Source organism: Protobothrops mucrosquamatus, unplaced genomic scaffold (assembly GCF_001527695.2).
Source record: "Protobothrops mucrosquamatus isolate PMUCROS unplaced genomic scaffold, P.Mucros_1.0 scaffold3383, whole genome shotgun sequence".
Classification (NCBI taxonomy): Eukaryota; Metazoa; Chordata; class Lepidosauria; order Squamata; family Viperidae; genus Protobothrops; species Protobothrops mucrosquamatus.
This window is the reverse complement of record NW_015389365.1, coordinates 97,509-121,288: the sequence shown is the minus strand read 5'-3', so window position 1 is coordinate 121,288 and position 23,780 is coordinate 97,509. Positions and strand designations below refer to the sequence as shown.

Below are 23,780 nucleotides of genomic sequence, written 5' to 3'. Positions count from 1 at the left end.
AACACGTTTTATGTTGCTTGCACAACCCCTAGATCTGGGCTTCTTGTTAAAAATAGCCTATAATGTTTTTATAGAGGGTTCTGCTTGAGTCAAGCTGGTATGTTCGTTTTAAAGTCAGAATGGTTTGGTAAAAGCTTATGCAAGCTTGCAGATGAATTGAAGATTAGCCCTTAGCAAATTCTATTGAAGTCAAGATGTTTTATACATTCAGAGATCACATTAACTTGAAGCTTTTAAAGCATGCAACATGCAATCGGGTCTTAAAAAAACAGATATTAACTGGAGTTCTGCTATATTACAACGGATATTTTCTGATCCGTGGCCATGAACTAGTTTGAGTGGAGATGGAAGAATTGTGAATGCCTTCTAAGTGTCGTGCTCAAAAATCAGACAGTTTTGGATTTGTTTTTTTGTAATTCTAAGTGTTTTTTTGTGCACTGGATTTCCATTTTGCAATCTTACGGCATTCAAATGCTGTAAAACGTGATGAAGTCTGTCCGATTAGCTCCTTGTGCTCTTCAATTTACAGGTAGTCCTTGACTTACAACTGTTCATTTAGTGACTGTTCAAAGTTACAACGGCACTGAAAAATGTGACTGACAACCATTTTTCACATTTGTGTCCGTTGCAGCATCCTCGTGGTCATGTGATGAAAATTCAGATGCTTGGCGACCGGTTCATATTTATGACCTTTGCTTTGTCCCAGAGTCGCGTGATCTCCTTTTGCGACCTTCTGACAAGCAAAGTCAACGGGGAAGCCAGATTCGCTTAACAACCGGGTTACTAACTTGTCAACCGCAGCGGTTCACTTAGCGGCTGTGGCAAGAAAATGTTGTAAAATGGGGCAAAACTCACTTAGCAAAGGTCTCACTTAACAACAGAAATGTTGGGTTCGGTCGTGGTCATAAGTCAAGGACGACCTGTATTGCATTTAGTAGTGTGACTGAATAAAAATAAGGCTTGTGTTTCGTGGCAATTTGTCCATGTTACATAGTAACCATTTACCCTCTTGCTGGTTTTTCAGTCAGGATAAGTTGTTGGGGAAATGGATTTTCTGTCAGGGTTCTTCTGCTTTGAGACAGGAGGGAGCAGTAGCCTCTGATGAAATCCAAATCCACAAATATCCTATTCTGACCTCCTCCTTCTAAGTCAGACATGTCAAACACAAGGCCTAGGGGCCGGATGCGGCCCGCGAAGTGGTTTCATGTGGCCCACGAAGCCATCCTGGAAACAGTGAGGGAACAGCCCCCACTGCTTTGGCCCTGGCCCAGGCCGGCCGGGAGCCAATGTACAATTTTGTGGTGGCCGTCTATGCTGAAACGCATTCAGTCTTAGCTCCACAAGGCCGTCTAGATACAGCGAGGAACCAGCCCCTGCCGCGTTGGCCCTGCCCCCTGGGTGCATGCTGGGGAGGTGTCACCCTTTGTGAGGAATGAAGAAATGGACCATGCCTTGGTGCTTGCCCAGGTCCCACCCCCTTCTGCCAGAGACCCTCAGATCTGTCCCAGGCCCCCACAGGCACCCTTGACGCGAACGATGTAGAGCTAGCCATGCCCACCCAGTAGGCCACACCCACTCCATCCACGCCCACCCAGTAGGCCGCACCCATCTTGGCCACACCCACCCGGGCCCCCGAGGGCAACCACAATGCTGGTGCGGCCCTCAATGAAATTGAGTTTGATACCCCTGTTCTAAGTGCTTAATTGAAACCCAAATGATCAGGAAACATCTGCACATCTGAATTAGGAGGCAAAATATACTTGTTGAGCTTAGTACCAAAGTACGTTAATGACTTTTGGCTTTCACTGAGAAGCTTTCTCTATGGGGGCTGTAGTTATGCTATTTTTCCTACTGGGTTTAGGTAGCAGAGTTACCATCATTCTGACAAGTACCAGGGTGTCATTTGTTATTTTAGTTATACAGGTAGTCCTCAACGTATGACTATAATTGAGCCCGTCGTTTCTGTGGCTGACTGAAACATTTGTTAAGTGAATTCTGCCCCATTTTACGACCTTTTTTGCCATGGTTGTTAAGTGAATCACTGCAGTTGTTAAGTTAGTACCATGGTTGTTAAGTGAACCTGGCTTCTGCGTTGGCTTTGTTGGTCAGAAGGTTACAAAAGCTGATCGCATGACCCCGGGACACTGCAGCCATCATAAGTATGAGTCGGTTTCCAAGCCTCTGAATTTTGATCACATGACTGTGGGGATGCTGCAATGGTCATAAGTGTGAAAAGTGGTCATAAGTTACTTTTTAGTGCAGTGAAAACGGTCACTAAATGAACTGTTGTAAGTCAAGGACTGCTTGTGGATATAAACTTGTTTCAAGAGACATGTTATGTTGTGCCTAATGCAAAATCTTGAGGCCTGGTTCGGCTAAAATATCCAGCAAAATAATGTCAATAAATCCTAACTACCTTTTTGAAAATATATATCCCCAAAGCAGGATTTGTTAGTAACATAGTTGGTAAATGGATCTGGCTTCCCCATTGACTTTGCTTGTCAGAAGGTTGCAAAAGGGGATCGCGTGAACCTGGGACACTGCAAGTAACTCCTAAGTACTTGCCAGTTGCCAAGCATCCAAATTTTGATCACATGATCATGGGGATGCTGCAACGGTCATAACTGTAAAATAAACTGGTCATAAGTCGCTTTTTTCAGTGCCATTGTAACTCTGAATGGCCACTAAACGAAGTGTTGTAAGTCAAAGGCTACCTGTATTTAATTTGGAATGTTTTGAATTTTCTTCAGTGGAATGGCATTGCTTTTTTCCAAGAGTGTAGCTCCATTTGGTATTCACTAGAACTATAAGACCCAAAAATGCAATAGGTTTGATAGAGACCTGGGCTGCTAAATGGAGACATGAATGCCAACTTGGCATAAGAGACATCGGGATTTGGGAGTTATTTGTAATAAACATTTCTTTATTGTTTTGCCTGGAATTAAGCGTTAACTATTCCTTTCCAAAACACTCTTGGAAATTACTGTATAATATCACAATATAAACTTACAGCACGAAGCACAGGAGATCAGATGAAAAATCTAAAATTGTCTAGTGAATATCATGTTAGACGACATGATAGTTTAGTGATAATACAGTGCAATGGAGAAAAGCCCATGATTTTATCTTCAAGCGATCATGTCATAATTTATGGGAGCCTAGTAAAAGATTAAGTCTGGATTTAGATGCATTAAGTTGTATTAGTAGAAGAGGATTTCTCAACCTACTTCTTCCCAGTGTATCCCTTTCTGATTCTCCCCTGGATAAATACATTTCAAAGGGTCAGGGGAACTGCTGATTGGGTAGACCAGTGGTGGCGAACCTATGGCACGGGTGCCAGAGGCGGCACTCAGAGCCCTCTCTGTGGGCACGCACGCTGTCGCCCCAGTCCTAGGCCTTCAGCTGGGTTTTATAAAACCTTTTCGCTTTAGGCTTCCGACACCGTGTGCAAAAAAAAAAAAAAAAGGTTCAATCAGTCAATTTCAACTTCTCACGTGGAAAAAAAAGATCTTGCAAAGTTGAAATTGATTGATTGAACTTTTTAGTCATACCCAGTCTGCTGTTATCACTGCAGCAACGCCCACCCAATTGGCCATGCCCACCCAATGGGCCACACCCACCCGGCACTCGACGATGCATAAGTGGGTTTTGGGTTGCAGTTTGGGCACTCGGTCTCTAAAAGGTTTGCCATCACTGGGGTAGACTATTGGGGTGGGTGGAATATCCATACAGGAAAGTCTACTCGGTCAGGTGAGACTTAAATCGCTTTGAAAAGTTTAAGGAGTTGAAGACACTTTAAGGAAATTCATTTGCATGTGCCTTGTCGCCTGCGTTTAAACTTAAATTCTGTTTTTTTAAAGGTTCTTTATGTCTCTCTTTTCATTTATAGGGGATTACTAGCAAGATCAATTTTGCAGGCCCAGAGTGCTTCCCCCATCTTCACTCATGTATACGCGGCAGTTGTAGCAATCATCAATTCCAAGTTTCCAAATATTGGGGAATTGATTCTCAAGAGGCTCATTTTAAATTTTCGCAAAGGATACCGAAGAAATGATAAGGTATGGAAGCAGCTATTGAACAGGCTAACTGAATAAGGTTGAGTCTATTAGATTTTGAGATGCCATAGTAAAATATGTTCAGTCAGACTTATTTCCTCATTAGTGTATAGGGATATTGTCATGAAAGGATCACAGAGAATAAAAGGCCATATACGATTAATTTTTACAGCAATAAATATAAATTGAAACTATTATGTTTTAATATAAGAAAAACCAAATGCTTTATGTACAACAGAATTGAAAAAAGTATTGATTTAGTACATTAATTTATCAAATGGTTGCAAAAATATGCGAGGCTGCAGATGAAGAAGCAAAGTATTGATCTCTTTGTGTCAAATATATTGTATTTTGTTTTTTGCCATTGTAAAGACTAAGAACAAAAAAAATCAAATCATTCAGACACCCGGAACAGATCCATGTTAAACAGAAGCAAATACTTGCAATTCCATATAGTGTAATAGTGAAGTGACAGTTGCATAAGAACTGGCTTATAAAAATGCATCAATTTTTACATAGTTGTACACTATATTATGCGAAACGCAGACAAACCATATTATAGCTTATTGAAGTTTCTGAGTCAAGCCATATTACTGTATAATTTTGTAAGCCATAATTGTGCAATACAATTTCTAAACTGATTGTAGATTTAATCATAGTTCAAATAGGCCCACTAACTTAATCCCACTGTTTTAGTTTGACCTGAAGATGGTAAATATTTCTTGTCTCTTTTCCAATAAAATTAATAAGGGACAGGCAATCTCTTTTTTTAAATTGTAAAATTTTAAGTACTTCTGTGAGTCACTTGATTCCCCTCAAGCTAACATGGACAACTTGTAGCCCATAAACCCCCTGTGTCCTTTCCAGTCTCCTCTGCCTTGCTCAAGAATGACAGTATGATTTCTCATAATTTTGAAATATTAAATACATGAAAATAGATCTAAGACTTAAAGTGACAATTAAAAAACAAGGAAATCCCCCAAAATATGTCCCAAACAAGCTACTCCTATATGTATATAATGTGTCTTTTCTCACTTCATGACATTGCAGTATCGCCAAACATTATGTGTGGTGTAATGTTTCTCGTGCTTCTGTAGGTTGTTCATCCTGGCATAATAGTAGAAAAATTAAAAAAAAATAGAATAATGTGTATCTTTGTGTTTTGTTTTGCAGCAACAGTGCTTGACAGCTTCCAAGTTTGTGGCACATCTTATGAATCAGAATGTGGTAAGCTATTTGTAACAGGGACATGATAGTTTTAGCTTTTGATATTTACAATGTAATCTTCCCACAAGAACCAAAAAAATGAGGAGTTGTCTATGGAGGTTTTATAGCTCATTGTCTATCTAGATTACTTCTTGTCATCGTTTGTGATATGCTAAACTCACCTGAATCATGTCAGAATCAGAACCACAATTAAGTGAGAGTCGGCATTATGCTTTTGCATTCAGTCATCATACTTATTTCGATAGCTTTCCTAATGAAGTGATTGATGAGCCAGTCATACGTTCTAATATTTATATCTGAGATGGCAACCTCATTTTTTTAAGATAATAAATTCAATTTATTTTTATCTACTAATATCATAGAATTAGGACTTTCTCAGAAATGGGTAGTATCTGATTATTATATGTGGGAGTTTTCCCTAACCCACTGGTGGCGAACCTATGGCACGCGTGCCAGAGACGGCACTCAGAGTCCTCTCTGTGGGCACGCATGCCATTGCCCCAGACCCGCCTCCCCCCACGGCCCCCTCCTCACCAGTAGCCTCCTGGATGCGAGTCACCACCGAGCGCGGCCCGCGCAAAGCAGCACAGCCAAGGACATAGCAGCCGGGCAGCGGGGACAAGACTGCGCCCTCACACCCCATCGTGCACAGTTGATGCTGCGTGGTGCGGGCAGATGGCGTGGCCACCAAGGTGCTGCTGGGCCGCCTGGGCGATCTGCGGTGGGCCATGGAAGTGGTGAGTGGCCCTGCGGGCAGGTGGGGTGGGGGCAGGGCAGAGCAGAGCAGGCGGGATGGGGCGGAGCAGGTGTGGGATGGGGGCAGAAGCAGGTTTTGGGCACTCAGTCTCTAAAAGGTTCGCCATCACTGCCCTAAGCGATGCAGTCGTTAAGTGGGACATTATGTGACCTGGATAGGCTTCCAACCACCTTTCCGCCATGGTCGTTAAGAGAGACATCATATGACTATAACTTGCGATTTTACTGCTGCCTTCTCTATTAATTCTCTTTGTCAGAAGCTGGTAGTAAAGCATGCAAATAGTGATGATGTGACCATGGAAACTGTGATGATCATAAACAGCTGCTGATTGTGAAGCAGCCAAATCTCAATCACTGACTGTTGAGGATATATCAACTATTATAATATGAGGATTGGTCATAAAGTTACAGGAAGTTCTCAGCTTACAACCATTTATTGGGTGAATGTTTGGAATTGCAAAGGTCCTGAATGAATAGTGCTTATGACTGGTCCTCGGAGTTCTTGCTATCCCAGCAGCTTTGTGATCGTGTGATTGCAATCTGGGCACTTGGCAACTGGCTCACACTCACACTTTTGATGCCATGTAACTCAAAGGAAAGGTTGCAAATTGTTGGGTAAATCTCCTTCATCTACACACCCTTTCCCAATCCCTGTGCACTTCTGCCAGGCTGGACACACACACACATGCACACACACAAAACCCTCATTGCAGCTCCCTCACACCCTCCCCAAGTTTTCCCATGCCTTTTTTGCACCCTCCCACATCTGATAGCAGCCATTTGCCTGCCTGCCAGCCTGCTTGCAAGCTGCCTGGGACTTGCCACAGGAAGTTGCCTCCCGTAACAACAGTGAAATTCGGTTAACAACAGCATCCAGGACTGCAGGAATTGCCATCGCTAGCAATGCAGTGCGCTTTATAATTGAATCATTTAGCAGTGGAAATGTTGGTCACAATTGCTATTGTAAGTCAAGGACTGCTTGTACTTTTTTCAGCACCATCCGTAACTTTAAACAATTGCTAAAAAGGACGATTAAGCCAGGACTACTTATATAGCTTTCCTTTTTTACAAGCAAATAGATGCAGTTTTCAGCAGCATGGGCATATGGAGACATGTTGCTTAAGTTTGTCTTGAGATTTCCTAATCAGGCATCCTTATGATCCATTCAGGAAGAGGTTTGCCCTTCCTAGACTAAGGTGTGAGCTCCCGTATTTTAGAGCGAACCCAGAAAGGTTTGCCACCATTTTCCATTATATTTCCCATCTGTCTGCAAACAGTTATGCAAAGGCATAGCAGAAGGTCTGTTGATTTGGAATGAATCTCTCCAGCTGACCGTTTCATGTTTTGTTTCAAACAATACTCCTTGCTAATTGCCATTTCCTGATCTAGAGCAGAGGTCCCCAAACTTTTGAGCACCAGGGACCGGTTCCGTGGAGAAAGGTTTTTCCGTGGACCGGAGAGTGCGTGGTTTTGTGTGCTGCCTGCATCTCATGGATGGGGCTTTGCTTGTTTGTGTGGACCGGTTGCTGGCATGCCGTGGCCCAATACCGGTCCACAGACTGGGCGTTGGGGACCCCTGATTTAGAGAATTGCTATAGGCCTATCCAGTTGGATATCCAGTCTGAATACTTCAGACTGCTCTGCTGTGGATGGGATGAGATGTCTTAAAGTCAGCACGTGCTGCCCTGAGCTCATTGCACTTCTTGCAGTAGTGTTGTATTTTATCAGCTGTTTTAAGTATCTGATTTTTTTTTTAACTAATATTTTATGTTGTTTTCCTATCAGGCTCACGAGGTTTTATGTTTGGAAATGCTCACGTTGCTCCTGGAAAGACCTACAGATGACAGCATTGAAGTATCAATTGGATTTCTAAAGGATTGTGGCCTCAAGTTAACAGAAGTGTCCCCTAGAGGTATTAACGGTAAGTAGGCAATCCTGCTATGCTCCTCCTTGATTCCTGAATTGAGCAGCCCCCATCTGAACTGTTTTTACACCACAGCCATCTTTGACCGCCTTCGCCATGTCCTTCATGAATCCGAAACTGACAAGCGTGTCCAATACATGATTGAAGTCATGTTTGCCGTGCGCAAAGATGGATTCAAAGATCACCCAGTAATTCCAGAGGGACTTGATCTTGTGGAGGAGGAGGATCAATTTACCCACATGTTACCTTTGGAAGATGAATATAATCCCGATGACATTCTCAGTAAGTATGCTTTTTGAGATCACATGTATGCTTGTGTGCTTTAGAATTACGTAAGAGCATCATTTCAATGTTTTCTTTTCTCCTTTTGGGAAGACGTCTTCAAAATGGACCCTGAATTTATGGACAACGAAGAGAAATACAAAACTCTGAAAAAAGGTATGTGGGTTCAAGTTCTCAGTTGTGCAGGGTTGTTTATTTCTAAGGCTCTTCTCTGTCCTACATACTGCTGACTCAGTCAAATCTATTAATTTGAATTTATTTTTGGGGTAATGTAGAAATCCTTGATGAAGGTGACAGTGACTCAGAAGCTGATCAGGATGCTGGTAGTAGTGAAGAGGAGGATGAGGAAGAAAGAGAGGAGGAAGAGGAGGATGAAGAAGGTAAGAGAGTTTCATTTAAACTAAGTGGGGTAAATTATTCAGAGCTGTGGGTAATACACTATAGCAGAACAATAAATCTAAGTTTGATTTATATTAAAATACGCTTTCTCTTTAATTATCACATTTAGAAGTTGCCCATCTCCCTCACAGAGCAACTCTGGGCAGCGTGCAAAGAAGACTTAAAAACAGGGGGAAAAAACCATATGAATATTATATCATAAATCAAGATTAATACAAGAATAAAATATTTAAAATTCAGAATTACAAAGCAGGGGAGGGTCTTTAAGGCACTTACCAGCCCCATGGCCATATGCACCTCTGTCTGCCCCAAGTAAGTAGGCAGAGCCAGGTCATTGGACATTTCCAAAAGCCCACGAGAGTGGGAGCCCCCTTCGCCTCTGGGAGAAGAATTTTTTCCAGGGGCAGGGGCAGAGAACGCTCTCTTCCTGGACCCCTCCAAACAAAAATTCTTTAACTGATGGGTCTGCAGCATACCTTCTCTGCCTGACTGGGTGGGACAGGCTGATGTAATGGGCCAAAAAGAGCTCCACAGGTACCCTGACCCCATGCCATGTAGGGCTTTAAAGATCATAACCAACACCTTGAATTGAATATGGAAGCAAACTAGGTGTTTTTAATGTGTTATCATTGGGTATAAAGTATATGAACATCGTAGGCCTTCTGTGTCGTACTCAGGAAAATGTACTGACTTAGCAAATGTGAATCTATGCAGATAAAGGGTGATTTAGTTGTACTTACTACCCTTAAATCAGAGCATTTCCATAACCGTGTATATTTAAAGCGCTTGTAAAGTTTACTCACTAGGAGGTAAAAACGTTTTTAAAAAATTAGCTCCTGTGCCTATTTAATCTATTTTTGAAAATCTTGACTTCGTGTGTCTGTTGGACAAGCAGTATTGATGTTCAAGAAACGGAAGCCCAGTGTTCTCTTGATCACAACTGGAACTAGCATACACACATCTTATTTCATTTTAGCCTTTAACTTTTGATTTCTTTCAAGTGTAAACATTAACTTTTTTTCTTCTCGCCTGCTTCTGTCATTGTCAAAAATACTTATTCTATTTATTTATTTAGAAAATTTATACAGCCGCCTACTCACTCACAGCATCTCTAGGCGTCCTACAAGCAATAAAAGCACAGTATAGAGCAAAAAATAAAAACAAAAACAATAACCCACCCACCCACCCGTCCGTTGACAACACACAGTCAAACGAGCCATTTGATGGGCTCCATCCCACTCTGGGTTCTCCAGGCCCCTCTGACAAAAACCAAGCCTTCGGGTACTTACGAAAGAGTGTCAAAGTAGGGGCCAGTCTGATTTCTGAAGGGATGATATTCCAAGGGGAGACAACCACCAGGAGAAGTGGTACTTTTGTTTTAAATTTCNTCACCTACATCGTCCACAAGGGACGACTCGGGAACTCAACTCCTACCTCGGGCAGCTCACCTTTCCCCCTATGCCCAGGGGAAAGGTATCAAGCCGTTTGACAGCTGATGCAGGCTGTCAGAACGGCTTTTACGCAGAAACAGGCGGGAGCAGCAAACAGCTGCGTCCAGCGAAGGCGCCTGCCACCGGAAGTCCCCCGTGAAGCAGCCAAATCTTAATCACTGACTGTTGAGGATATATCAACTATTATAATATGAGGATTGGTCATAAAGTTACAGGAAGTTCTCAGCTTACAACCATTTATTGGGTGAATGTTTGGAATTGCAAAGGTCCTGAATGAATAGTGCTTATGACTGGTCCTCGGAGTTCTTGCTATCCCAGCAGCTTTGTGATCATGTGATTGCAATCTGGGCACTTGGCAACTGGCTCACACTTACAACCAGTTTTGATGCCATGTAACTCAAAGGAAAGGTTGCAAATTGTTGGGTAAATCTCCTTCATCTACACACCCTTTCCCAATCCCTGTGCACTTCTGCCAGGCTGGACACACACACACATGCACACACACAAAACCCTCATTGCAGCTCCCTCACACCCTCCCCAAGTTTTCCCATGCCTTTTTTGCACCCTCCCACATCTGATAGCAGCCATTTGCCTGCCTACCAGCCTGCTTGCAAGCTGCCTGGGACTTGCCATAGGAAGTTGCCTCCCGTAACAACAGTGAAATTCGGTTAACAACAGCATCCAGGACTGCAGGAATTGCCATCGCTAGCAATGCAGTGCGCTTTATAATTGAATCATTTAGCAGTGGAAATGTTGGTCACAACTGCTATTGTAAGTCAAGGACTGCTTGTACTTTTTTCAGCACCATCCGTAACTTTAAACAATTGCTAAAAAGGACGATTAAGCCAGGACTACTTATGTAGCTTTCCTTTTTTACAAGCAAATAGATGCAGTTTTCAGCAGCATGGGCATGTGGAGACATGTTGCTTAAGTTTGTCTTGAGATTTCCTAATCAGGCATCCTTATGATCCATTCAGGAAGAGGTTTGCCCTTCCTAGACTAAGGTGAGCTCCCGTATTTTAGAGCGAACCCAGAAAAGTTTGCCACCATTTTCCATTATATTTCCCATCTGTCTGCAAACAGTTATGCAAAGGCATAGCAGAAGGTCTGTTGATTTGGAATGAATCTCTCCAGCTGACCGTTTCATGTTTTGTTTCAAACAACACTCCTTGCTAATTGCCATTTCCTGATCTAGAGCAGAGGTCCCCAAACTTTTTTAGCACCAGGGACCGGTTCCGTGGAAAAAGGTTTTTCCGTGGACCCGAGAGTGCGTGGTTTTGTGTGCTGCCTGCATCTCATGGATGGGGCTTTGCTTGTTTGTGTGGACCGGTTGCTGGCATGCCGTGGCCCAATACCGGTCCACAGACTGGGCGTTGGGGACCCCTGATTTAGAGAATTGCTATAGGCCTATCCAGTTGGATATCCAGTCTGAATACTTCAGACTGCTCTGCTGTGGATGGTATGAGATGTCTTAAAGTCAGCACGTGCTGCCCTGAGCTCATTGCACTTCTTGCAGTAGTGTTGTATTTTATCAGCTGTTTTAAGTATCTGATTTTTTTTAACTAATATTTTATGTTGTTTTCCTATCAGGCTCACGAGGTTTTATGTTTGGAAATGCTCACGTTGCTCCTGGAAAGACCTACAGATGACAGCATTGAAGTATCAATTGGATTTCTAAAGGATTGTGGCCTCAAGTTAACAGAAGTGTCCCCTAGAGGTATTAACGGTAAGTAGGCAATCCTGCTATGCACCTCCTTGATTCCTGAATTGAGCAGCCCCCATCTGAACTGTTTTTACACCACAGCCATCTTTGACCGCCTTCGCCATGTCCTTCATGAATCCGAAACTGACAAGCGTGTCCAATACATGATTGAAGTCATGTTTGCCGTGCGCAAAGATGGATTCAAAGATCACCCAGTAATTCCAGAGGGACTTGATCTTGTGGAGGAGGAGGATCAATTTACCCACATGTTACCTTTGGAAGATGAATATAATCCCGATGACATTCTCAGTAAGTATGCTTTTTGAGATCAAATGTATGCTTGTGTGCTTTAGAATTACGTAAGAGCATCATTTCAATGTTTTCTTTTCTCCTTTTGGGAAGACGTCTTCAAAATGGACCCTGAATTTATGGACAACGAAGAGAAATACAAAACTCTGAAAAAAGGTATGTGGGTTCAAGTTCTCAGTTGTGCATGGTTGTTTATTTCTAAGGCTCTTCTCTGTCCTACATACTGCTGACTCAGTCAAATCTATTAATTTGAATTTATTTTTGGGGTAATGTAGAAATCCTTGATGAAGGTGACAGTGACTCAGAAGCTGATCAGGATGCTGGTAGTAGTGAAGAGGAGGATGAGGAAGAAAAAGAGGAGGAGGAGGAGGATGAAGAAGGTAAGAGAGTTTCATTTAAACTAAGTGGGGTAAATTATTCAGAACTGTGGGTAATACACTATAGCAGAACAATAAATCTAAGTTTGATTTATATTAAAATACGCTTTCTCTTTAATTATCACATTTAGAAATTGCCCATCTCCCTCACAGAGCAACTCTGGGCAGCGTGCAAAGAAGACTTAAAAACAGAAAAAAAAACCATATGAATATTATATCATAAATCAAGATTAATACAAGAATAAAATATTTAAAATTCAGAATTACAAAGCAGGGGAGGGCCTTTAAGGCACTTACCAGCCCCATGGCCATATGCACCTCTGTCTGCCCCAAGTAAGTAGGCAGAGCCAGGTCATTGGACATTTCCAAAAGGCCACGAGAGTGGGAGCCCCCTTCGCCTCTGGGAGAAGAATTTTTTCCAGGGGCAGGGGCAGAGAACGCTCTCTTCCTGGACCTCTCCAAACAAAAATTCTTTAACTGATGGATCTGCAGCATACCTTCTCTGCCTGACTGGGTGGGACAGGCTGATGTAATGGGCCAAAAAGAGCTCCACAGGTACCTTGACCCCATGCCATGTAGGGCTTTAAAGATCATAACCAACACCTTGAATTGAACATGGAAGCAAAACAGGTGTTTTTAATGTGTTATCATTGGATATAAAGTATATGAACATCGTAGGCCTTCTGGGTCGTACTCAGGAAAATGTACTGACTTAGTTAGCAAATGGGAATCTATGTAGATAAAGGGTGATTTAGTTGTACTTACTACCCTTAAATCAGAGCATTTCCATAACCGTGTATAGTTAAAGCGCTTGTAAAGTTTACTCACTAGGAGGTAAAAACATGTTTTTTAAAAATTAGCCCCTGTGCCTATTTAATCTATTTTTGAAAATCTTGACTTTGTGTGTCTGTTGGACAAGCAGTATTGATGTTTAAGAAACGGAAGCCCAGTGTTGCCTTGATCACAACTGGAACTAGCATACACACATCTTATTTCATTTTTGCCTTTAACTTTTGATTTCTTTCAAGTGTAAACATTAAGTTTTTTTCTTCTCGCCTGCTTCTGTCATTGCCAAAAATACTTATTCTATTTATTTATTTAGAAAATTTTATACATCCGCCTACTCGCTCACAGCAATTCTAGGCGGCCTACAAGCAATAAAAGCACAGTATAGAACAAAACATAAAAACAAAAACAATAACCCACCCCACCGGTCCGTTGACAACACACAGTCAAACGAGCCATTTGATGGGCTCCATCCCACTCTGGGTTCTCCAGGCCCCTCTGACAAAAACCAAGCCTTCGGGTACTTACGAAAGAGTGTCAAAGTAGGGGCCAGTCTGATTTCTGAAGGGATGATATTCCAAGGGGAGACAACCACCAGGAGAAGTGGTACTTTTGTTTTAAATTTCTTTTCCTGTTCTACATTAATCTTCATTGCAATTCTAAACACAGTTTTATAGAGAAGGATGGTATTTTTGTTGGGTTTTTAATGGAATGGCTGGGCCAAATATTAAGTGTAATAGCATAGTGTGCATTCGGACAGTCTTTAAAACCCACATAAGATCCACAAAATTTACTGCGGGGATTAAGGTTTGCTTAAAATTATTTCCTTTGAAATCAAGTTTTTAAAAACTTCTTATCTCGACTAAATCTTGTCCAATACTAATACTTAACTGTTTACAAAAGTAGGAGGGCGGGGTTTGTTTTGCATTGATCACCCCTTTAGGGTTCACAAATAAAGCAGCTTAGCATATTTTGACAGTCTGCAGTTAACATCTATACAAATATTTATACAGTAGAAAATGGTTCTAGAGAAACACAAGAACACATTGAGGGGGTTGCTGAATCTGAAAAATATCGTATTTTCCGGTGTATAAGACAACTGGGCGTATAAGATGACCCCCAACTTTTCCAGTTAAAATATAGAGTTTGAGCGAGAGAGTGGGGGGGAGAGAAAATATGCTAAACCACATGTGTAAAGGAATAAAATAGAATACCCGTATTTTCCGGCGTATAAGACTGGGCGTATAAGACGACCCCCGACTTTTGAGAAGATTTTCAGGGTTTAGAAAGTCGTCTTATACGCCGGAAAATACGGTACTGGGTTTTTTTAAACAGTATTGTAGAAAAGCATTGTTTGTCACAGGCCAAAAAATAAAAAAAAGAAGATGGTAATTACTGCAGACTGTCATCATGAACAGTGCTTATTTAAATGCTCCGGGTATTTATTTACGTTCAAACAGTTTGTTTAGTTATGCATCGGACCACGATGAAATCTTACCTCCTGTTCTGTTGCAATTGTTATATGTTGTTATGCTCAGTATTCTTAGAGGCATAGGAGAACCCCACCCCACCCCTCTTTGAAATTTGACTGAAATTCCCTTGATCACTTTAGCGTCAAGCCAGACTTAAAAACTCACGGTTTCTCTATTAAATATAAATGCCCCCAAATTGTACACTGAAATGGTATGACTGTGAAACAAGCTGTTTTTTTCTCACATAATTTTTTTAAGGGAAAGATAATTCCTTTCATCTGAGGCTGCTTCCTTTCAGAATGTTTTTAAACTTCGATGTCTAGCCTTTTTTGCTGGGCTTCCAGGATAGTTTCCTATCCTATCAAATATTAATCACGCCCATCCTTGCTTAGCTTCCAAGTTCAGTTATTTTTCATGGAGAAGTCATTTATTTTGAACAATCCTATCTGAAATAATGTGTTGGCAATGCTATGTAAAAAAAATTCCTGAATGATTTATCCTAATCTTTTTGTTTATTTCCTTTTATTGATCAAGGACAAAAGGTTACCATCCATGACAAAACGGAAATTAACTTGGTTTCTTTCCGGCGAACTATTTACCTTGCAATTCAGTCAAGGTAAAATGAAATATAACTCTCCGTTGAAATTTGACACTGTTGTAGCATAAATTGCAGGCACTTTTGCAAACTAGCATTCTAGATGACAGCATGCAAAATGTTAGCTTCAAGCTAGAGGGCTTGTACATTTTTCTTTATATTTAGGAATGCACTGCAAAATTATCTCTTACAAACCGATTCCTTTCAAATTTGTTGGATTGCAACTCTTCAGATTCCTGTCATTGACGATTTGCAGTCATGTATACCTGTAAAACCATAAATTGTGGAAGGTTCTCAATTGGAATCTATTGAAATTAGAAGATTCATACATTTCAAATGGACAAATCTGCACTTGTAGAATAAAAGATAATTGGCATAGAACTAAAAATATTTGCCAATGTTTTTATTGCCTTCTTTACATCGAACAGTTATTCTATGAAATTACATTGTGGAAAAAGCCAGTGTTTTAATTTGTTTACTAGAATTGGTACATTTCTGTTTAATATGATGTTACAGTAATAATGACTCATAAAAGAGAATCATCTTGTTTTAGTCTGTCTGAAAATCTATTGGTTTTGGCTGGAGCTCATGGAAAAAAACATTAATTGCTAAAATAGAATTATTTTTCAACAGAAATGTACATAGTTATAAAATACATTGGGCTTCTTAATGAGGAGGAAAATGGATTTTTCATATATTGATGTATGCATTGTTTTCTTTCTTTAATGAACTTCTTGCATGTGTTTATACTTGTGTGTATACTTTTGAGTCAGTGTTGACTCCTGGCAGTTGCCTGGATGAGTCCCAGCAGTTTTCTTGGCGAGATTTTTGAAAATGGACTTTCTACGGTTTTCTTCCTATGGTTGAGAGTGACTGACTCAAGTTGACTCAACTGGTTTCATGTCAAAGGCAAGACTAGAACTCATTGTCTCCTGGTTTCTACTCTGGGACCTTACCGCTATAGCAGTGGTGGCGAACCTATGGCACGGGTGCCAGAGGCGGCACTCAGAGCCCTCTCTGTCGGCACGTGCGCCGTCGCCCCAGTCCTAGGCCTTCAGCTGGGTTTTATAAAACCTTTTCGCTTTAGGCCTCCGCCTCCGTGTGCAAAAAAAAAAAAGGTTCAATCAATCAATCAATTTCAACTTCTCACGGAAAAGAAAAAGATCTTGCAAAGTTGGAATTGATTGATTGAACTTTTTAGTCCCACCCAGTCTGCCGTTACCACCGCAGCCATGCCCAGCCAATGGGCCACACCCAGCCAATGGGCCACACCTACCCAGCACCCGACGATGCGTAAGTGGGTTTTGGGTTGCAGTTTGGGCACTCGGACTCTAAAAGGTTCGCCATCACTGCGCTATAGGAAACTGGTTGTCATGTAAACTTACTTCAACAGATTTGAGGCTCAGAGACCAGTGATGTTCTGATTTAATCAAGTGACAATGAGTGTCTGACTTTAGTAAGAGAGGTCTTGGCGTATGGGAAGTTCTGAAGGCACTTGTACAGTTAAAAATAATTCTTACATTATAAATTTTGGAATGTAGATGTCTTAAGATGCCTTTGCCTGAACAGTAGTTGAAACCAGCATGGTTTTGGTGTTACACCAAAGTCACTTTGAGGATTTGTGAGAAGCTTTTACCATGTTAGGGATGAAAGTCAATTATGTACAGATAAATGTATATTTTCCCTTTCTCTGTCTTTCTCTAGTTTAGATTTTGAGGAATGTGCCCATAAATTGCTGAAGATGGATTTTCCTGACAGCCAAACAGTAAGTCTTAATAAGGTTTTCTTTTGGTTTTTTTTTTTGCTTTTTCATTCCTTAAAGGGCATTAAAAAAACAATTACTGACACAATCATATTTTATATAGTATAGCAGCTGATGCCTAGTACAAAGATTCTCCTGGGGTATATCATGAGCAAATCTGAGGGGGATTGCAAAAAAAAAAATAGTTATGAGATGGAAAAACATTCTAACTCCGAATATTAAGGATGGGATTTTGGAGGTGTGTAATTAGCCATTTTTGAGAAAATTATACAATTCTGTTGATCAGAAAATGTCATGCTGTCTCTTCCTTTGGAAGACGTTCTTGGATGGGCTTGGTGAAACAATTGAAAGCTTATTTTCCTCTTTTAAAAGTTCCATCCCCCAAGGGAGAAGATGGATGTTTCAAAAATGTGAAAAATAAAATAAATAATAAAAAAAACATCAGGTGATTTGGAAATATAGTTGTCATTACAGGTTTTTTTGTTGTTTTATTTGTCGTGCTATGTTTTTCCCTTTTTTTCTTAGTAGGCAATGAATTGCTCAATTCTTATGTATGCTTGTTTGAAAAAGGATTTAAAAAAAAAAAGTTTAAAACCCACCACAAGCACACCCTGTTAAAACGTGCTTGTGGTTCTCCACACTGGGAGCTTAACAGTGCAGGGATATGCAGATTATCTTTCTCTGCTGCAGTGCTTATGCTATGGACAGCCTTTTCTTTGGGGCCAGGTTAGTCACTTCCCTTACGATCTTCCAGAAATTCATGGAAACAACTTTTTCTGGAAGGCATTAGGGGAACAGTGAGTGGGTGATCTCTGAGTAATTGCACACTACTGTTAATTTTGTTTTCGTTTTCTGTTGCTTCATTGTTGAAAACCAAGGGAGTCTACGTAGATTGTAGCCATGAATCAAAAGGTACTGTCATGCTTGATGAGTCCCCTTTGGAAGTTCATGGAAGTAGGTTGAGAGAAGCTCCCCAGAAGAAGGTTCTGACAGAAATCCAGCTTTGGGTGCACTAGTTCCCTTAAAGCGCAGTGTGACAATTTTATTTGTGGGATGGTCGGGTATCATGGTTCCGATAGATGAAACCCATCAAAAGAACTTCAAGGCAAATTGTTTACAGCGCTGACATCGGGTTTATTAATTTACTGTGTCCTGGTACCATAAATTTTGAACACACCACCCACATTAGTTTTATAATTCATCAGTTAGGATTAACATGTCGTCTTTTTCATTTTTATGGTGGATCGCAGAGCTGGCCACATTTTTAGGCTAGATATGGATTTTTAACCATCTATCAAGTCCTTCCGAAGGACCTGAAATAGGCAGATGTTGTTACTTGATGGCATTAAAAGTATCATTGCAGATTATAATCTGAGCCTTTTGCAGTTGACTGGTGATGAGTTTGTCAATGCCAGTGGGGTTCAAGCTGGGCTCCACTTGTTTTGGGATTGCACTTAAGGCACCTTTTACAGCTGGTACTATTTTTGCTTTCTTTTGCCATGGTCATTCTTCTGTTTGCAGGTCTTTGCATTTTGTGACTTTCTCTTATTTCTTTTCTGCTGTCCCTTGGTACTACAATTATTATTATTAGAATCAATTTCGTGTCTTGTTAAGACGATGGCTTATAAACCAGGAGGCTGTGAGTTCTAGGTTTCCCTTAGGCATGAAAGCCAACTAGCAATGTTGGGCTAGGCGCAGGGGTGGGGAACCTTGGCTCTTTTATGACTTGTGGACTTCAACTCCCAGAATTCCTGAGTCAGCATGGCTGGTTCAGAAATTCTGGGTACTGAAATCCACAAGTGATAAAAGAGCCAAGGTTCCCTACTCCTGGGCTAGGCACTCATTCTCAGCCCAACCACTTCATAGGGCTGTTGTGAAATAGGAGGCAGGGATATTAGGTATATTTGCCATTTTGACTTACGTATAAAAAAGGAGGGGTGAAATAACAATACGTCGAGTACAGGTAATCCTCGACTTATAGCTATCCGTTTAGTGATCATTCTAAGTTACAACAACACTGAAAAAAAGTGACTTACGACTGTTTTTTACACTTAGGACCATTGTAGCATCCCTGTGGTCCTGTGATGCTTTTTTTTTTTCAATATAGAATTTTATTGTTTTTATCATAAAAGAAGAAATACATCACAAGTATTACACAATGATTTATCCCATCCCCCCACCCCCCGGACTTCCCAAACCAAACCTAGGCTAACATTCAACTACAAGTAAACAAATATTAATATCTCTAACTCCAAACTCTAAACTTAAACAATCCATCTCCTCCGTNTATATCACTATTAAATTAACAATTCTATAACCTCCTTTAGCTCTCTTCTGAACAAACATATTAAACATTATTGTTACTAATTAAAAAGAAATAAACTACAATAACAATCTAAAGTTTACTCAAAAACCAAATGAAACTTTTTAGTTCCATATTTATTCTCAATATAATCTATCCATCTTCTCCAAACCAAAATATATCTATCTTGTGAATAATTACTATAATCTTATACTTGAGGGTATATAGAATTACTGAAGTCCACAGAATTTCTATTAACATTCCGGGTTATTTTATAAATTATAAATTTATTGTTTGGTTTAATATGCTGTCCATCCATCCGTCCTTCTTAAAATAATATTGAGATCTTTCACAAGGGAGAAAACCTGCTCAGATCCTCTTATACATCCCGTCCATGGATGTGGATTTTTTTTTCTCTTCTTTTGGCAAAATATTCCCTTCCACTCCCACCCAGAGGAACGGAGCTACCCTCTTCTCCGCTTCTCCCTCTGCGCCGAACTATCTCCTCTATCGGGCGAAATCAAAGGAGACCCTGCCCGGAGATTGATGACGCTGCAGAAGGGAGAATTCTGATTGGTCCTTCTGCTTCTACTGGGCCCTCCCAGTTCCAAAGTTCGAGGAAAACTCCACCTCCATCCAGATCCTCTGATTCCGGCTCTGGGGCTGGGAGCCTCCGCGTCTCTCTCCCCTCCCTTTGGGGGCGCTTGTGGGGCAGCATCCATGGGCTCCTCTGGGCTCCCCCTGACGCTGCTGCTGGTGGGGGCGCTGGCCCGGATCCCCGGAAGCGAAGGGGGGAAGGAGAGCCCCGGTAAGGAGGGGGCTGGGCGGTGGGAGGAGGAGGTTTGGGGAGGGGGCTGGGAAGCACCCCCAATACTCGTGGGGGGAGAGGGGGAAGAAAGCTGCTAGGTCTTCAGACGGTAAGAGTGACGGGAGCCGGCAACAGCCTCGATCTCTGCGTGGTCTCCTCCCCCTTCCCTCTCCCCTTCCCCCCCCAGGAGGGCGGAGAGGGACCCCGTCTTTCCCCATTGTAGCCGAGGTGGGGTGTCGGAGCCGGGGGCCTCTCTCGCCCCCCCCCCTAAGTGGCTGGGTCGGAGTCGGCTGCCTCGAAAGAGGAAGGGAAAGCGAAAGAGGGAAACTGAGGCATTTTCAGACCTGAATCCACACAAGGAAAAAGCTGCATTTTGGCCAGAGTATTTTTGCTTCTTCAAAGACTTCAATTTTTCTTCCCAAATCTCAAATTTGAGGCTTTCAAAGTCAGGCCGGAGTTGAGCTTCGGTCCCTTCTGGGAGAGGCTCTGAATTTGGGGAGGAGGCCAAGAAACCCCCCCACCCCATAATCCTGCATTGCTCTATCGGGACCTGGGGGAGGGGGGAAGTGAGAGAGGAGGATTGGGGGCTCTGAATTGCTCCCCCATGGCTCCCCAAAACAATCCCTATTGTGAGGCTCTGGGGGGGCTGCAGGGGCCTTTTGGGGGAAGGGGAGAGGACACAAGTCTGAATCTCGAAAATCGTCCCAAGGCAGGGAGTTGGGCTGAAAATGAGGGGGTAAAAGATAAGTTGGGGGGATCCAGGGAAGGTGGGTGGTTGAAGGGCTGGGACCCTTCAGGAGTGTCATTGGTGATGTCCTCATTGTGCCCCCTTCCCCATATTCCCCGCCCCCCAAAGAAAGAGAGAGAGTGGGGGGGTATGGATATTACTTTCCCTCCACTCCAGAAAGTTTCAGCCCCCTCCCTCCATAATTCCTCCCTTTTTAGATCCAACGCTCCCTGCAGAGAGTAGATCTGCTCGACCAGTGGAGCTTCTGCCTGCCTTTTTCCACCCGGAGACGATGGAGGAGGTCCCGCAGGAAGTTCCTCCCCTCCCCCTCTCTCCTCCAGGGGGCGCCTTCCGCTAGTCTCTCCCGCTTCTCGTATGGGTCCCTCCTTTGCTAGTGGCTGGGAACGATGGACCCTGGAGTCCCTCCTGACGGCCCTCCTCCTCCTTTTCCTCCTCCTCCTCCCCCATGCAGCCCATTTCCTGCTCCAGGCGAAGCACGATTGCCATTTCTTCAACGGGACGCAGCGGGTGCGGTTCCTGGACTGGTACATCTACGATCGGCAGGAGATCGCCTACTTCGACAGCGACCTCGGGAAATACGTGGCCGTCACACCGTTGGGGCAGCCCGCTGTGGACAAGTGGAACAGCGATAAGGTCGACATGCAGATCAAGAGGGCCGAAGTGGATTCCTTCTGCCGGCACAACTACGGGGTGTACAACTACGAGGCGGCCAAGAGGGAGGAGCGTCTGATTGACCGGAGAGGTGAGGGGGGGGCTTCCCTGGGAGGGGGATGCCAGCACCACTTTTTTTTTAATTTATTAGGATCCTCCTGGACAAACGTTTAATCCTCATTTATTCTACCCTCTCAGATTTACAAAATCTTCCTTTCCTTTCCTTTCCCAGGCTCCAAACTCTCTTCCTGTCTGGAATCTGGGATCCCTTTGATCCCCTCCAGAAAATCCACCCAAATATTATTTTGGGGGGAGAGGAGAATCCAGCCAGGTCTCTCTCCCCTATCCCCAGACGCCACCCCCATCTGATAAGGGGACCAACTCCCAAGATCTCTGCTCATACCTTCGTCTCCTCTCACAGATGCCATAAGGATCCCTTCCTCCCCCCCCCCCCGACCACGGGAGCGGGAGCCATTCTCGTTCATAGACCGGGAATCCCTTTCCCTCTTCTGACGGGATCGAGTCATCATAGTGTGTTTACTCAATTTACTATCTGGGGCGATTTTTAATATATATATTTCTATCCCTGATTCATTTCTCCTATTCAGGAACTGCCCATCTCCCTCGCGGAGGCTCCCCCCTGCCTCTTTCCAACCGGAAGCCCCTCTCTCTCTTTCTGGGGCCCAGAAAATGGGGTTTGGGGCATTTTAAGATTTTAAAAAATGATATTTTCTTTTACCCAAAATAAAAAAAAGAACAATTGTCTCATAACAATTATCTGGGGCTTAATTGGGGAATGTGGCTTGCAACGTCAGAGGGGAGGGGAGTTCCTATTCCAGTGGTGGCAAACCTATGGCACAGGTGCCAGAGGCGGCACTCAGAGACCTCTCTGTGGGCACGCACGCCGTCACCCCAGTCCTAGGTCTTCAGCTGGGTTTTATAAAACCTTTTTGCTTTAGACCTCCACCGCCCCCCAAAAAAGGTTCAATCAATCAGTCAATTTCAACTTCTCGCAAGGAAAAAAAAGATCTTGCAGAGTTGAAATTGATTGATTGAACTTTTTAGTCCCACCCAGTCTGCTGTTACCACCGCAGCCACGCCCACCCAATGGGCGATGCCCACCCAATTGGCCACACCGAGCCAACAGACCACACCCACCCAGCACTCGACAATGCATAACTGGGTTTTGGGTTGCAGTTTGGGCACTCAGTCTCTAAAAGGTTCGCCATCACTGTCCTATACTTTTCATTTGCTGTTCTGGTGTCAAAAGCCAGAGCTGTTTTTCAGCTCTTTAGTGCCGGGATGCTTTGCCCAATAAAGTTTTGCGATATAGATTGGAATGTTTCCAGCGTGCTTCCTTCATTGGGATTTTCAACCAGAGCTATGACACCGGGACTTTAACCAACTTCATCCTGGATTGTGTGGCACTACCCCAGACAGACCCGATTTGCGATTTTGGAGTTTTTCCAGACTCGTGACTCCTGCTGAAAGAGCTGGTGGCAGTCATGGCTAGGAAGGTGTTTGTACAACTTTGCGTCAGTTGTGCAACTTCGACAAATAAAATAAAATAAAATAAAATAAAATAAAATAAAATAAAATAATAAAATTAAAACAAAACAAAACAAAATAAATAATGTATGAATGAATGAATGAATGAATGAATGAATGAATGAATGAATGTATGTATGTATGTATGTATGTATGTATGTATGTTCTGGGCAGTGGCGTAGCGTGGGTTGTCAGCACCCGGGGCAAGGCAAGTAATTTGCGCCCCCTAACCCGTGGATTTTAGCACTCGAGTCTCTTCCACTAGATTAGTTAAAGAAACCCTTACTCCCTAAGCACATGTATTGTTTGTTATGAAAATACTGATGTAATTAAAGTAAAATGCATCTAAATACAAGTTTATTTTCAAACACTTTATTGAATGCGGACATGCATTACACATTCTCCACATTTTCAGCAGGTCTATGAATACAAATCTACAAATGTAGTAACCTAGCATGGGCCATGCTATTATATGTCGTCTCACAACCATCGTAAACGACAAAAAATATCAAGAACAAAAACTAAACATCAAAATGGAACCATACCCTGGAGATGATCCAAGACTGGGCTAGATGGAGCCAACTTAGATGGAGCCAACTTAGATGGAGCCAACTTCCTCAATCCTG

At 42.5% G+C, this 23,780-nt stretch overlaps 1 protein-coding gene across 1 annotated transcript in view; it reads left to right on the top strand.

The window, feature by feature from the left end:
* The window catches only part of CWC22 (CWC22 spliceosome associated protein homolog), a 51,100-nt gene that overhangs the window by 8,116 nt on the left and 19,204 nt on the right, over positions 1-23,780 (top strand). Inside the window, exons 7-14 of the mRNA XM_015826921.2 lie at positions 3,890-4,058; positions 5,229-5,282; positions 7,824-7,959; positions 8,038-8,244; positions 8,338-8,400; positions 8,520-8,624; positions 15,275-15,356; positions 17,040-17,100. Coding sequence (XP_015682407.1) covers positions 3,890-4,058; positions 5,229-5,282; positions 7,824-7,959; positions 8,038-8,244; positions 8,338-8,400; positions 8,520-8,624; positions 15,275-15,356; positions 17,040-17,100 — 877 coding nt within the window. The remainder of the gene's footprint in view (positions 1-3,889; positions 4,059-5,228; positions 5,283-7,823; positions 7,960-8,037; positions 8,245-8,337; positions 8,401-8,519; positions 8,625-15,274; positions 15,357-17,039; positions 17,101-23,780) is intronic.